This window comes from Macrobrachium nipponense, chromosome 19, assembly GCF_015104395.2.
Source record: "Macrobrachium nipponense isolate FS-2020 chromosome 19, ASM1510439v2, whole genome shotgun sequence".
In the NCBI taxonomy this organism is placed as follows: domain Eukaryota; kingdom Metazoa; phylum Arthropoda; class Malacostraca; order Decapoda; family Palaemonidae; genus Macrobrachium; species Macrobrachium nipponense.
In genome coordinates, this window is record NC_061088.1 from 26,054,689 (window position 1) to 26,069,291 (window position 14,603).

General features: G+C 34.7%; 1 protein-coding gene across 2 annotated transcripts in view; it reads left to right on the forward strand.

The window, feature by feature from the left end:
• Positions 1-14,603, forward strand: part of LOC135215323 (ribosomal protein S6 kinase beta-1-like) — a 97,081-nt gene that overhangs the window by 67,631 nt on the left and 14,847 nt on the right. For both annotated transcript variants that reach the window (XM_064249887.1, XM_064249893.1), the window contains exons 4-10: positions 2,545-2,676; positions 3,080-3,213; positions 5,344-5,491; positions 5,931-6,065; positions 8,911-9,027; positions 13,228-13,359; positions 13,609-13,716. In XM_064249887.1, coding sequence (XP_064105957.1) covers positions 2,545-2,676; positions 3,080-3,213; positions 5,344-5,491; positions 5,931-6,065; positions 8,911-9,027; positions 13,228-13,359; positions 13,609-13,716 — 906 coding nt within the window. The remainder of the gene's footprint in view (positions 1-2,544; positions 2,677-3,079; positions 3,214-5,343; positions 5,492-5,930; positions 6,066-8,910; positions 9,028-13,227; positions 13,360-13,608; positions 13,717-14,603) is intronic.

Below are 14,603 nucleotides of genomic sequence, written 5' to 3' on the forward strand. Positions count from 1 at the left end.
TCCCTGGTACCAGACAAGGAAGCAATAGCAGTGGACGCCTTCTTGATGGACTGGACAGGGATGGATACTTATGCGTTTCCCCCGTTCAAGATCATCAATCTGGTCATCAAGAAGTTCGCCCTTCTCGAAACAGGGAGAATGACCCTGATAGCACCTTTTTGGCCAGCAAGAGAATGGTTCACAGAGGTAGTGGAGATGCTAGTGGACTTTCCAAGAAGCCTTCCTCCAAGTCCAAAGCTTCTCAAACAGCCCCACTTCGAGAGGTATCATCAAAACCCCCTCGCTCTACAGCTGACTGCATTCAGACTATCGAGAAGCTTGTCAGAGCGAAAGGCTTTTCTGAGCAAGCGGCTAGAGCATCGCAGAGCGAGGAGGATATCTTCGCAGAGAGTATACCAATCGAAGTGGGAAATTTTTAGATCTTGGTGTAAACGACACAAAGTGTCCTCAACCACTACCTCTGTGAGTCAGATTGCTGATTTTCTTCTGTTCCTCAGACAGGAATCTAAGCTGGCCGTATCCACGATAAAAGGATGCAAAAGTATGCTTTCAACAGTCTTTAAGCATAGAGGCATCGACCTATCACTAAATACGGATTTGAAGGATCTTTGAAGTCGTTTGAAACGACTAAACACACAGTAAGACCCCCGGCTTGGAATTTGGATGTGGTTTTGAAGTTCTTATGCGGTAGGAAGTTCGAAACCATCTCGCAATCGACCCTTAGAGATTTAACTAAGAAGACGTTATTTCTGATGGCTCTCGCCACAGCAAAAAGGGTCAGCGAGATTCAGGCGATGGAGAAGCACGTAGGCTTCACTCAAGACGGAGCTGTATGTTCCTTAAGGCTCGACTTCCTCGCTAAGAATGAGAACCCATCCAAACCGAGGACGTTTGAGGTTCCTAACCTCACAAACTTGGTGGGTCAAGAGGAGGAGAGACTTCTCTGCCCAGTTAGAGCTCTCAGGACATATTTGTCACGGACCAAGAGTTTAAGAGGACTTTCCAGTGCTTTATGGTGTTCCGTTAAAGATCCTCAAAGGCCCCTCTCGAAGAATGCATTGTCATTCTTCTTGAGGGAAACAATTAGAGAAGCTCCCCTCTTATGTGAGGAGGAGAACTTTGGTCTCTTAAAAGTGAAGGCCCATGAGGTGAGGGCTATTTCTACGTCTTTGGCATACCAGAAGAACATGTCAGTTAGACAAATAATGGACTCGACATTTTGGAGGAGCGACTCTGTATTCGCTTCTCATTATCTCAGAGAGGTAAGAGTAGACTACGAAAAGTGTTACTCTTTGGGTCCATATGTAGCTACGTCTTCGTTATTGGGCGAAGGAGTTACTACCTCCCCTCAACCTTAACTTTAGTTTGACATACCTTAATTGGGGTTTGTGTTTTTATGGTTGTCTGAGGAGTGGTCTGGTCGAGATGGCACCCTCAGTCTAGCTAGATAGATAAAATATCTAGTCTGCAAGGTTAGGTGGTTAGGTTGAGTAAGGTTGCAGCTAATTAAAAGGGGAATAGGTAGTGCAGAAGTCTAGTCACGTTGTTGGTCTCGCCCCGTTTGACAGACTCTATTGAGTGGTTTCAGCATAGCAGGTCTCATCCTGGCTGGCGCTCCTAAGGGAAAGCGACTCAAGAGGCAGGAACTTTTGAAGTCAGCTACCTTAGCAGGTAAGGAATCAAGGTTATAACCTACAACTTTTAGTTGTTTCCCCAACGATGTTGGCTGTCTTTCACCCACCTCCAAATGTGTGAATCAGCTATATATATATAACTGCCAGGTAAGTTCTATTCATAAAAATGAAGTATTTATGATAAAACCAAAGTTTTATGAATACTTTACCTGGACAGTTTATATATATATTGTTTTTAAGGCCCACCCACCTCCCCTCAGGAGACAGGTCGGGCAAGAGATGATCTGAGGAATAGAAAATGGGAATGGTTCCAAGTACTACCCTGTAAGGGTTGTTAACCACCTAACCGGACACCTACCACTCGGCGGTTGCCGCGAGTTTTGAAAAATCTGCCGAACCGATAGAGACTATAGCTATATATATATATAACTGCCAGGTAAGTATTCATAAAACTTTGTTTTATCATAAATACTTAATTTTTACTTATGGTTATGGCAGTATCTTTTGGAAAATTTAAACATTTTAGGAAATGTGTCTTCAGCTGATAGTGGGGTGGGTTAATTTTGAGGTTTGTAGAATTCAATATAGTAACCAAAAAGTAGATTTTATCATGGCTTGCTTGATAATACGTACTGTACTATAATGAAATAAGATAAGTTGAGGTAAATCTTAGCTTTCAAAATCATTGAAGGTTGTAATTTTTCTCTTACAATATTAAGTAGTTTTCTCAAATATAGTTCTTGTATCCATTGTAATGTATTTTCTTGAATTGCTCAGATTTGATTGGTTCACTTATCATAGATTTTACCATTGCAAGACAAGGTTTGCAATTTGGAAGGTTGTAGAGTTTTATGAGCTGATTCAAGTCAACCAAATTATATTTATTTCTCATTTTTTAAAATATTTTTAGGTCAGGAAAATGACTGGAGGCAAGAGAGGCAAAATATTTGCCATGAAGGTTTTAAAAAAGGCAACTATAGTTCGCAATCAGAAGGATACAGCACATACCAAAGCCGAAAGAAATATTCTTGAGGCTGTTAAGGTATGTTTTGTTTAAATAACTATTTCTATATACTTTATTAAATTGAATGTCTTGAGTTAGATTTGTGATTTATGTAACTCTTTGGAACAATATTCAGTGGGTCTTCCATTTAATGTTGTTAATCTGATAAGGCTAAAGACCACATTAATAAAATTGTTATTGTATCATTTGGAAAAATTTAATTAAGTTTTTTTTTTATTTGTTACTGTGGGTCTAAGAAAATTGCACAAGAAAAGTAGAAATTTACGAATAAAATTTGTCTGAAAAGTATAGTGCTGGAGGTTTTGGGAACTGGACATGTTTTTCCAGTTGGGAACTGTCTACTTGAGAAATGTTCTTACACCACAGTACTTAATTCAAGTATGCTAAATATATATTTTTACATCTTATTTTGTTTTTGCAGCACCCTTTTATTGTAGACCTTGTTTATGCATTCCAAACTGGTGGAAAGTTGTATCTTATCTTGGAGTATTTGTCTGGTGGAGAGCTCTTCATGCACTTGGAAAGAGAAGGCATCTTTATGGAAGATACTGCCTGGTAAGTGGCTATATTTCTGTTTCTTGTCAAGATGCATATTTCAAAAGAGCATAATCTATTCTCTTCTTTTTTTTCCATCATCGATGTGGTGTGAAGTATTTATGTGTAAGTGATAACTTGAAGAATGCATATTTCTTCAATGTTGGCCTTCACAGTTACTAAGTTCTTTGTTATGTAAGACTGGGAGTTTGTAGTGCTGAAACATATTTTGAATAGGATAACTACATATTGTTAATTATACATATCTGTTGTAAGGCCTCAGAAAATGTTTTCAGCTTATGAGAATAACTTGAGTTCATTGATAATTCCTTTTGTATTTTTTATCCATTTAACATTTATATTGGGTATCTTTTTTGTCATTTATTTCATTTCCTTAATTGGTGAACACGTATTAGGGGGCTTGTTATGGGATGGTTTTTATGTTTGAATGCATGAAGTTTAATACTATACAGTTACTGTTTGTTTTGACATATTCCTTGCAGTTGCTGTCCATCGTGAATTGGATTTGCAATTTAAAATGTTACAGGGCTTGCAGCAGATTTTTCGTAACGTCATGGTTCATTTTTGTATTGTTTTATAGTATGTACCTTTTTAATTAGTATGATCCTGCAGACTAGTTTCTATGATGTGGACATTTGGAACAGGGTATTAAATGTCATTAGGTTGCTCACCTTAGTTGTGAAGCCTTAGGGAGCTGATCATTATCAAAGTTTGTTAGGCATCTGTCTGTATGGAAGTCTTGCCTGTTTGTCTAGCACAAAATTTACATTTTTTACTTCTCTAGAACCACTGGATAAATTTTAGTCAGACTTGGCATAGAGCATCCTCGAGTAAAAGGAAGTCAGATTTGTTTAAATGGGGATCATTGATGATAGATACCTAAGAAAAAGTGAAAATAGGAGTAAGTGTAGCTAGAAATGACAAAACTTCGTGAATGCCTCTATTTGTGATCTTAATTGGCTTCCTGTGAAACATTTTGGTTACACACTGGCAGGTTGTATACAACTGTATCTACAAAGCAATTAGTTTTGCCATTTCATCTGCCATTTTTCATCAATCTGATTATATTTGGAATAGGTTAAAATATAATCTGGTAAGCTGTTAATTGTGTAAGATACCTTGAGGCTCAGGCAGATTGCCTGATAGCCACTTTACTTGATGGTCCTATTCCACTTATGCTGGAGTATGTTTTGAATGATTCAATTTATATGATAAAAATTGTGAATGTTTAATGTTTTCAGTTCCTTTTTTATGGTTCATAAATTTTGAAAGGTACTCAGGGTTTGTGATCTTGGAGGAAAGATACTTTTTTATAGTAGGATAACTATATCCAAATTGTATGTTGGGTTTATCTGTAATAAATTTATACATACAATATAATGAGGCTTCCACATTTCAAACTGAATTACAAATTTGATATTATGTAAATAGAGAGAAAATTGGTATTTATTGGTAGGAAGTCTGTAATGTGTATTTGATGTTCAGTTAGCTTATGTGTAGCGTTAATCACCATTCCTACTTGCAGTTTTGGTGATGGCCATTGCATTATAAATTGAAATTATAACATACATAACATGAAAGCTTTTAATTCAAATCTGGTTGACTAGTGCTTGCATATTTTTACTCTGAAATCTTAATGAGACTTTATAAGATTTTTTTAGCAAATCTTACAGTTTGTCTTCAAGTCAAGATATGTCAGTGATATGTTATTACACACCAAAACAAATCGATTTGATATTGAAATTTATTCCTATGTATGTAAATGCTTCTCCATTTTTGGAAACAGTTCTGTAATCCTATTATTCAATTAAGACTCGTTCATTCTATTTTACATTGGTATATTCTGTCTTTATAAAGTATGGATTCCTTTTGACACCGTTGTTATTGCATTCTGTGTGTTAATGAGAATGCATAGGGGGAATGATTGGAAAAAAGTCAAAACTAAGTAGTCATATTAAACTTGTTTTCACTAAATTTTTTTCAAAAGTAAAATCCATGTATGTAATATTTCCTGTTGTTTGAGATAATTTTTTTTGTGATGATTTTCTCAAGTCAATTAGAAACTTTTGTGCATGCACCTAATATTCTGTGTAAGGTGAGTCTAATATGATGTTGTTTTTTCCTTTACAGCTTCTATTTATCTGAAATTATCCTTGCTTTAGAGCATCTTCACATGGAAGGCATTATCTACAGGGATTTGAAGCCTGAAAATATCCTCTTGGACCATGTAGGGCATGTAAAATTGACAGATTTTGGTCTCTGCAAAGAGAAGATTCAGGTCTGTGTCATTTCTGTAGCCTTATTGTTTTCTTGTCATAGTTTCCATGTGTGTAGCAGTTCATGAAGAAATAAGTGCATTGAAATTTGGTGCTTTGCTTGAGTCTAAAGTTCTGTGTCTGCTATACAGTAGAACAGTTTTATTTTCATCAAGCACTGCTTGAAATGTTAGGAGAAACTTGCATTTTGTTGTTTATTTGTTTGCTTTTGTTATTGTTGAGCTTTATAATATTTGTGAATACTGGAATACATATCTGGGAGTATAGTTTAGATTATTACTTTTATGATCAAAATATGTGTAAACTTAGTGTTAAGGTGATTATAGATTATTAGTGTCGTATGTCATCAGCAGCATTTTCATTCAGCTATCCAAACTCTGTGATCATTTTTATGCCACTATTCACCTTTGTTAGTTCATATTCCAACTCATTATTTTTCAGGATGACTCTGTAACACACACATTCTGCGGTACTATTGAGTACATGGCTCCTGAGATTTTAACACGGACAGGGCATGCCAAAGCTGTCGACTGGTGGTCCTTAGGGGCACTTATGTATGACATGTTAACCGGAGCTGTGAGTACTAGCTGGTTATTTTAAAGTCCCTATGTCAGTTGTTAACTAATGTACAAACTCAAATACTTCTTCATGGTAATTTGAACTTTGAACTAAACCCTGTTAGATACCAAGCAAGCCTCATGCAAGACTTGAGATGTGTGAACAATGGAATCATAATTTGCATATTAACCCTTTAACGCCGAAGAGGTATAATAAAAATCGTCTCCCGTATGCCGAGGGGGTCTCGGAGTGAGCCGTAACGGAAAAAATATTTTTTTCAAAAAATCACAGCGCGCTTAATTTTCCAGAGTAAGAGTTCATTTTTGGCTCCTTTTATTTTTCATTGCCTGAAGTTTAGTATGCAACCATCAGAAATGAAAAAAAATATCATTACATATATAAATAATGCGATATATGATAGTGCGAAAACAAAATTTCATATATAATTGTATTCAAATTGCGCTGTGAGCAAAACGGTTAAAGCAAACAAGTTATTTTTTTCTGTTGTAATGTACACTAAATTGCAATCATTTTGGTATATAACTCATTGTAAAACGATCAAAGCAACTCAGAGAAAATATTATCACAAAATGATACATGAATTCGTAACGCGCGGACGTAAACATTTTTTTTTTTTTTAAATTCACCTTAAATCTAAATATTGTTCTAGAGACTTCCAATTTGTTTCAAAATGAAGATAAATGATTGGATATTACTATATTGTAAGAGTTTTAGCTCACAATTGCAGTTTTTGACCATTTCGGACAAGTTAAAGTTGACCGAATGTCAAATTTTTTTCATATATTTTATTTATATGCAAATACTTCAAAAATGAGAAAAGCTACAACCTTCAATTATTTTTTGTTATATTCTACATAAAATTGCACACATTTTAATATATAAAACTATATGAAACGGAGCAAATATTACGAGAATGCGACGTACGCATTTCGGAGATTTGCGGCGGAGAATATGCGCGCGGAGGGAAGGAAAGTTTTTTAAAAAATTTACTATAAATCTAAATATTGTGCTAGAGACTTCAAATTTGTTTCAAAATGAAGATAAATGACTGAATATTACTAGACTGTAAGAGTTTTAGCTTACAATTGCGTTTTTTGACCATTTCGATAGAGTCAAAGTTGACCGAACGTGGTGTTTTTCCTATTTATCGTGATTTATATGCAAATATTTCGAAAATGAGAAAAGCTACAACCTTCAATTATTTCTTTGTTGTATTCTACATGAAATTGTGCACATTTTCATATATAAAACTTTATGTAACGGCTAATTTAAAATGGTACAAACATTACGACAATCGGACGAAAAAATTTCTGATTTTTTTCGGAAGAGTTACCGCGTGGACGTAAGGAATTTTTTTTTTTTTTTTTTCATAAATTCACCATAAATCAAAATATTGTGCTAGAGACTTCCAATTTGTTGCAAAATGAAGGTAAATGATTGAATATTACTAGAATATAAGAGTTTTAGCCTACAATTGCGTTTTTCGACCATTTCGGTAGAGTCAAAGTTGACTGAAGGTTGAAATTTTGGCACTTATCGTTATTTATATGAAAATATTTCAAAACTATATAAAACTTTATGTAACGGCTAATTTACAATGGTGCAAACATTACGACAATCGGACAAAAAAATTTATGATTTTTTCTGAAGAATTACCGCACAGACGTAAGGAAAAAGTTTTTTTCATAAATTCACCATAAATCAAAATATTGTGCTAGAGACTTCCAATTTGTTGCAAAAGGAAGGTAAATGATTGAATATTACTAGAATTTAAGAGCTTTAGCTTACAATTGCATTTTTCTACCATTTTGGTAGAGTCAAAGTTGACCGAAGGTTGAAATTTTGGCACATCGTTATTTATATGAAAATATTTCAAAACTTATAAAAGCTACAATCATGAATATTTTTTGTTGTATTTTACATGAAATTGCGCACATTTTCATATATAATACTCCATGTAACGGCTAATTTAAAATGGTGCAAAAATTATGTCAAAGTGACTAAATAATTTCTGAGATGTGTCACTGGTCATTTTTAGTGCTATAAGAAAGAAATTCGCGCTTGCATGCCTGGGTAACGATTATAAACAAAACAACGCCTTGAACCGTGAGCTCCCAGCATCCCCCAAGGTGCGTGATTCAAAAGTTTTCGCCTGGTACGCCTATAAGTATTTTTCCGGGAATTTAAAAAATATTTTTTTATCGATGTACCATATGTCCAATCGGCACCCGACAGACAATTTATGTCGACGTTAATATGTCCAATCGGCATTAAAGGGTTAATTTGTTAGTAAAGGTTTATATAATGATAAAAGTATAATGTGATGAAAAACTTTATTTAGGGAAGGTCAGAAAAGGCCATATTATTATTATTATTAATAGGGCTTAGGTTTTCCAGACCTCTGAGTCTCGAGAAAAGGCCATAAACCACAACATGATCTAAAGCCTAGATCTTGGATTGGTTACATCTGGAGCTTTTATAAATAAGTAATTTTGACCATAGAAGTAGTAAGCAGATTGTGTAATCTGTAAACTTTTTTTATACTTGTGACCATTCAGGTGAATACTGTAAATGTTATCTGTATTATATCATGATACTTTTGAACGTTATGCTGCAATAGATGGTAAACACTTAAGTTGTTAGTTTTTTGTTCACAAGAAGTCAAATTTTATTACTATAGATAATTACTAATGAATATTCAAGTCTTTTATGTATTGTAGAAAGTAATTTTGCTTTTGGTGGGTTACTCATTGGCTTTCCATTTATGAGTAAGCTTCACTAGTGAAAGAAGTTTGAATTCTAAATATTTGTTTGGGTGATGCAATTTTTTCTTCCTTTCCAGCCACCTTTTACTGCAGAGAACCGGAAGAAAACCATAGAAAAAATTTTGAAAGGGAAGCTCAACTTACCTCCTTATTTGACACCAGATGCAAGAGATCTTATCCGGAAGTTATTAAAAGTAAGTACAGTTCCCCCCTTCTCCCCATTTTTATGTGAGTCATTTTATTTTATTTTTTGTGGAACACATCATCCACTTGTCCGTGAGGTAAATTTTGCTAGTTTATGGATATTTCTTTGGGCTGTATCTCCAGAATTATCACTAATTAGCTTTTTTTCATAGAGCAATGCTGTATATTCACTAAAAATTAATATATACTGAGAGAGAGAGAGAGAGAGAGAGAGAGAGAGAGAGAGAGAGAGAGAGAGAGAGAGAGAGAGAGAGAGAGAGAGAGAGAGAGAGAGAGAGAGAGAACTATGGTCTTTACATTGAAGTCTAAGCTCAGTATAAAAGGATTCCATAAGTGATATAATGTTTCATTGATATTTTGCTGATATTTTATTTCAAAGGCTTTGTGTATAACTGAATCACGAAAGTTTTGAACGTGATAAATTCATAAATAAAGGTATAAGCCATGAAGGAAAGATAAAAAACAGAGTTTCTGCAAGATCTTTCGACTCAACGTCCTTTACTTAGCAGACGAACTGACTTACCTGAGAAATTGCGAGTACAGGAAAGGTCGTATAAGTGACAGATAGGGATTATAAGGAGATTAGTAGTACCTAGAATCCAACACACCTGGAGAATGAGTAACCTTTCCAAACAAGCATAAACATGGGTACAATTTAAGAACAAAAAGATTTAAGTCCAACTGCTCAGACACAGGGACAAGACAAATAAAGGATTATACAGGGCAGTAGCTGACCACATTCAAATCTTTGGTAAAAAAAAACTTATTCACAAAAACATATTAAACATACATATACAAATTAGTTGCCTTAGAGATATTTCATTTGTATATGTATGTTTAATATGTTTTTGTGTGTACAGACAGTTGTCATTTATAAGGACTTGCAAATTTTTCAGACTTCATCCTAAGTCACAGTTGCCAGACTGGCCTTATGATGTTTCAGAACCATTTGCTAACCGTTCCTTATTAGTGTTTGTAAGGGATTCTGTGAAGAAATGCTCTGGTTTGTAGCTGACATTTAAGTAGATGATTCATGCTACATAGTCTTTAAGACCTTGTTGCCAAAGCCTTTTTTGTATTTTTGGAGCTCCTCATTGTATATTCTCAAAGAATATTAATGCCTTTTGGTTAAAGGAATCCTTCTCCAAGAGATATGCTTTTTTTCAACAAAAGGATTTCACTTTCCATTATGGTGCACAAGTTGTGGTCACAGTGTCATTGTTCAAATACAGTTTAAACATATATTGTAGTCTGTTAGGATTGTCAGTCTACTCATAATAACTACTGTTCTTATTGCCCTTTTCATACTATCAGTAATTCCATAGAGATTCTCTCATCATCACTCATTATTGTGGTTTCTCAATTGATTATCCAAATATTCAGGTAAATTCTACCGACTGTTGGACTGGGTTATGGGATTTTATGTTATCCCTATCAGTTATTGTCACCTTTTAACCTTGGTTCCAAGAAGTCTTGCACCCCTGTACTTGCAGTGTGCAAATGTGATGAGTCCAGCTCAGTATGTCATTCTTGATGGTGTCGTGGTAGTGTGTGTGTGTGTGTGTTCCGTTTTAGTTTTATTGCCTTCCAACCTAAGTGCATACTGTTTTACTTAAAAAAAAGGTATGGGAAGAATTATTCTATGTAACCAAAACCATTGTCTTGAATCAAGCCCCTCTCCTCTTTCTCTTTCCTTCTAGTTAGATGCAGAGCTATGCCATCTGCAAAGCAAAATGAAATGAATAGGTTTGGGTAAGAAAGTAGGGATATATTTCATTCAAGTAACAATAAGTCAGTCTGCTCTTCAAAATCTGTAGTAAGGCAAATACAGGCGGCCCGCGGTTAACGGCACAATCACTCAACGGCGAATCGGTTTTACAGCGGTCGTCAAAAATATTCATTAAAAAAATAAGGCATTTTAAAGGTATCTTTACGGCACAATTTTCAGTTAACAGCGCCGCTAGCGCCGTTGTCTAACGAGTTCAGACATTTGTAGAAATGCCGTTCAGACCATAAAGGTTATGCAAATTATATTAACAAATTTTATGGAGAGTTATTACGTAGTTATTAGGGTAAAATATATGCCTCTGACGCTGTTCTATGCCGAAAATATCGAGTTAATAAGTGCAAATTTAGCTATGGATGTGTCGATTTATAAATGTTCATGCTTTTGTTTAAAATGTGTGTGAAAATGTATTACGTGAAAGGCATTTTTATTTTTGTGCAGAAATATGATACAAAGGCAGCTTTTGAAACTGCCCTTCATGTTATCAAATATGATGTTTTATCATGTTCTTTCTTGTGAGCCGCCGCCTGCCGCTCTTCCGAAAATATAGATTTTAAAAGAGTGCAAATTAGCGATCGATGTGTCGATTTTATAAATATTTATGCTTTTATGTTTAAAATGCGTATGAAAATGTATTACAAATAGGGTATTTTTATTTCTGTGCAGAAATATGATAAAAAGGCAGCGTTTGAAACTGCCCTTCAAGTTATCAACTACGATATTTTTTCAAGTTCGTTCTTGTATGCCGCCGTCTGCCGCTCTTCCGAAAATATAGAGTTAAAAAGAGTGCAAATTTAGCGATCAATGTGTTGATCTTTTAAATGTTTATGCTTTTATGTTTAAAATGTGTATGAAAATATATTATGTAAAGGTATTTTTATTTTTGTACAGAAATAAGATACAAATTAAGGCAGCCTTTGTAACTACGCTCCATGTTGTCAGGGGATGTTTTTTCATGTTCGTTCTTGTCCGCCATTTCCGAAAAATGCATTGTGTTATTTTATTAATTATGCATTTCTTCCATAAGTCCTTTAAAAAGTTAAACATTATGCACTGTATCCAAGAATATTGAATGTACATATTCTCATATTATTGTATTTTAAAATACTACAGCAAATTTAAGCCAGTATTCCGCGGAGCGGCCAATGTTGTGGTTTGAAATCAGCTGATGAATACGAGTTTGTTTCACCATAACGCAATTCTGAGCGAATGCTCTTGCTTCTAGTTAGCATAAACGAATATCTAGATACTTGACTTATATGAGACAAAGTTATTTTTCCTTATACAGCGTGTTTTTAGGTGGAAATATTTATTGAATATGTCTCGTTGTGAATGTGAACTACTTTTTTTTTTTTTTCGTTAACATATTGCGTAAAAAATTACGTGATTCCGTTAGCAATAATCCTTTATATCATCGTAATACGAACTTTACGTTATTTATCTTATATCGGCGTGAAACCAACAGTAAAATGTGTTCTTTCAAGCACAGTAGTTTTGATTAAAATGATTTTATCCCAATTTTATCTACGGTTGTGTTTGATGGCATACGTTTACTGCAGTTTTATCCTTGTTGCCGATGTACGATAATAGTCATTAGCAGCTTGAACAGTTTTCTCAGCTTCAGTTATAACTAGGTTTAAATTTAACAGTATATTTCCCGATTGATCTTTAATCTTTATTGATCTCTGATCTATAGCGAATAAAGTTATTACATTAAGATATCTCAGTTCTATTCTATACATAACGCCATTTATAACAACTACGGTAATGTTGTACTGTAGTACGATGATTCAAATACAAGCCAAACCGATGTTATCCAGTTCGGTTGTACTTAGAAAAAAAAAGTCGTTTCTCGTTCAGTTGTTCATGGCTGTACACGTTCACGCAACGAGTATAACGTTAAAACCATACTTTCATCATTCTCTTTTGCTGTTATTGAACTTATGTAACTAGAAGATGGATAAAGTTAGGCCATTGTAATTTGTTCTCTCATAGAATCGGACTATCGTAAGACTAATGATCATAACCTGAACACTACAGCTACCTGTACACTGTATAAACTTTATTATATCTTTACATACTCTAGACACCCAAAAGTACTGTACAGTAAATTCTATAGTACTATACTGCATAAATATAATTTTACTTATTGCGCCGTTGTGGGATTACGACGCCTGTGACTGGTCTAGAGTTTCGAAAGAAGGTGTGCGGTGGCCGTAGGCTTTAAAATCGCTCAGCGTCGAAAATCGCTTGGCGTCGGCGGCCAGGAACGGAACCCCTGCCGCTAACTGAGGGCCGCCTGTATAGAAAAATATAATTTTTAGGGTTTGATGGAATGTGCATTGATATTTTTACTTTATTATGAAAGCAGTCAACTAATGATTTATGTGTTTTCTCGTTTCAGAGACAAGTCAGTCAGCGCTTAGGTAGTGGACCAGATGATGGAGAACCCATTAAAAGGCATCTTTTCTTCAAACATATTAACTGGGATGATGTCTTGCATCGCAAATTAGATCCCCCCTTTAAACCTGTTTTGGTAATTTTTTAGATGTTTTAAATATTTTTGGGATTGGTGATACTGTGTCAACTATGATTAGGTTTTGTAACAGAAAAAATTCACTTTTAACTCAAAGTACTGTATGCTGTGGTTTAAATTAATAATTTTAGACCAGTGACAAGATTATGCATTGAAGATGAAGAGTGTTTCAGTATTGTTGTTTAAATTTATTTTGTTTTTAAGTGTTTTTAAAAGATAAAAACTAGTTTTTAAAAATTATTTTTTCAGAGTGGAGAGGATGATGTTAGCCAGTTTGACAGCAAATTCACAAAGCAAACCCCTGTTGACTCACCGGATGATAATATGCTAAGTGAAAGTGCAAATATGGTCTTTGAGGTATGCAAATAATTTCTTTTAACTTAATCATCCATATTTTTTAGTTAACAATTTATATTTTTAGTTTTCATTGTGAAAGGTAATTAGGTGGGTAACCTTGTTCTTGGATAAATTAGACTCCAAACTAAAAATGAAGGATTGACTAGCAACCAAAAATAAACTGATCAACTGTTTGTGGAAGGAGGGAAGGTTCAGGAATTGGGGAAGGCAAGCAAAATCTACATTTTACTTTGCATTCATTCCTTATGGTCTTCTCCAGTTCAGATTTTCAACTTTTCTAATGTTCTAATTTTCACCTTTCATGTAAGAACAAATCTTTTGGACTAGCCATATGAATCTAGAAATGTCGTTAAATACACTAGTATAGTAATTAATCCTTTGGAACCAATTTTCACAGCTTAACTTTGTATTTGTAAGTTCACTATGAATAATGAATTAATAGGAAGTTTACATATTCATACTGTTCTGTGGAACTTTTTCATCATTTATATAGTTCAAAATATGTGAAATGCACATGCAATGTCTGCTACCCTTGTACAGCGTGTTTCATATAGTACATCGTCTGGCAACGTAGAATATTCTTATAGGTACAGGGAGTCCCTGGGTTACGGCTGTCTCGGTATATGGCTGTCTGTTTATGGTGTTGCAACTTGACGGCACTTGGGTCATGGAGCTGTTATCCTCTTATGGTGCCTTTACCCGCTTTACAACGCTGTAACCTGGTTTTATGGTGTTTAAAGCACTTTAACGCCTATTTATTCCCGTTATAATTATGATGTTCCAATTTTTGGTGATTTTTGGCTTACGCTGCTCCCTGGGAACGGGACCCCTACCATAAACCGGGTACTGCCTGTACGGGAATTAATTTTTTATGTGTGGAGGTTGGT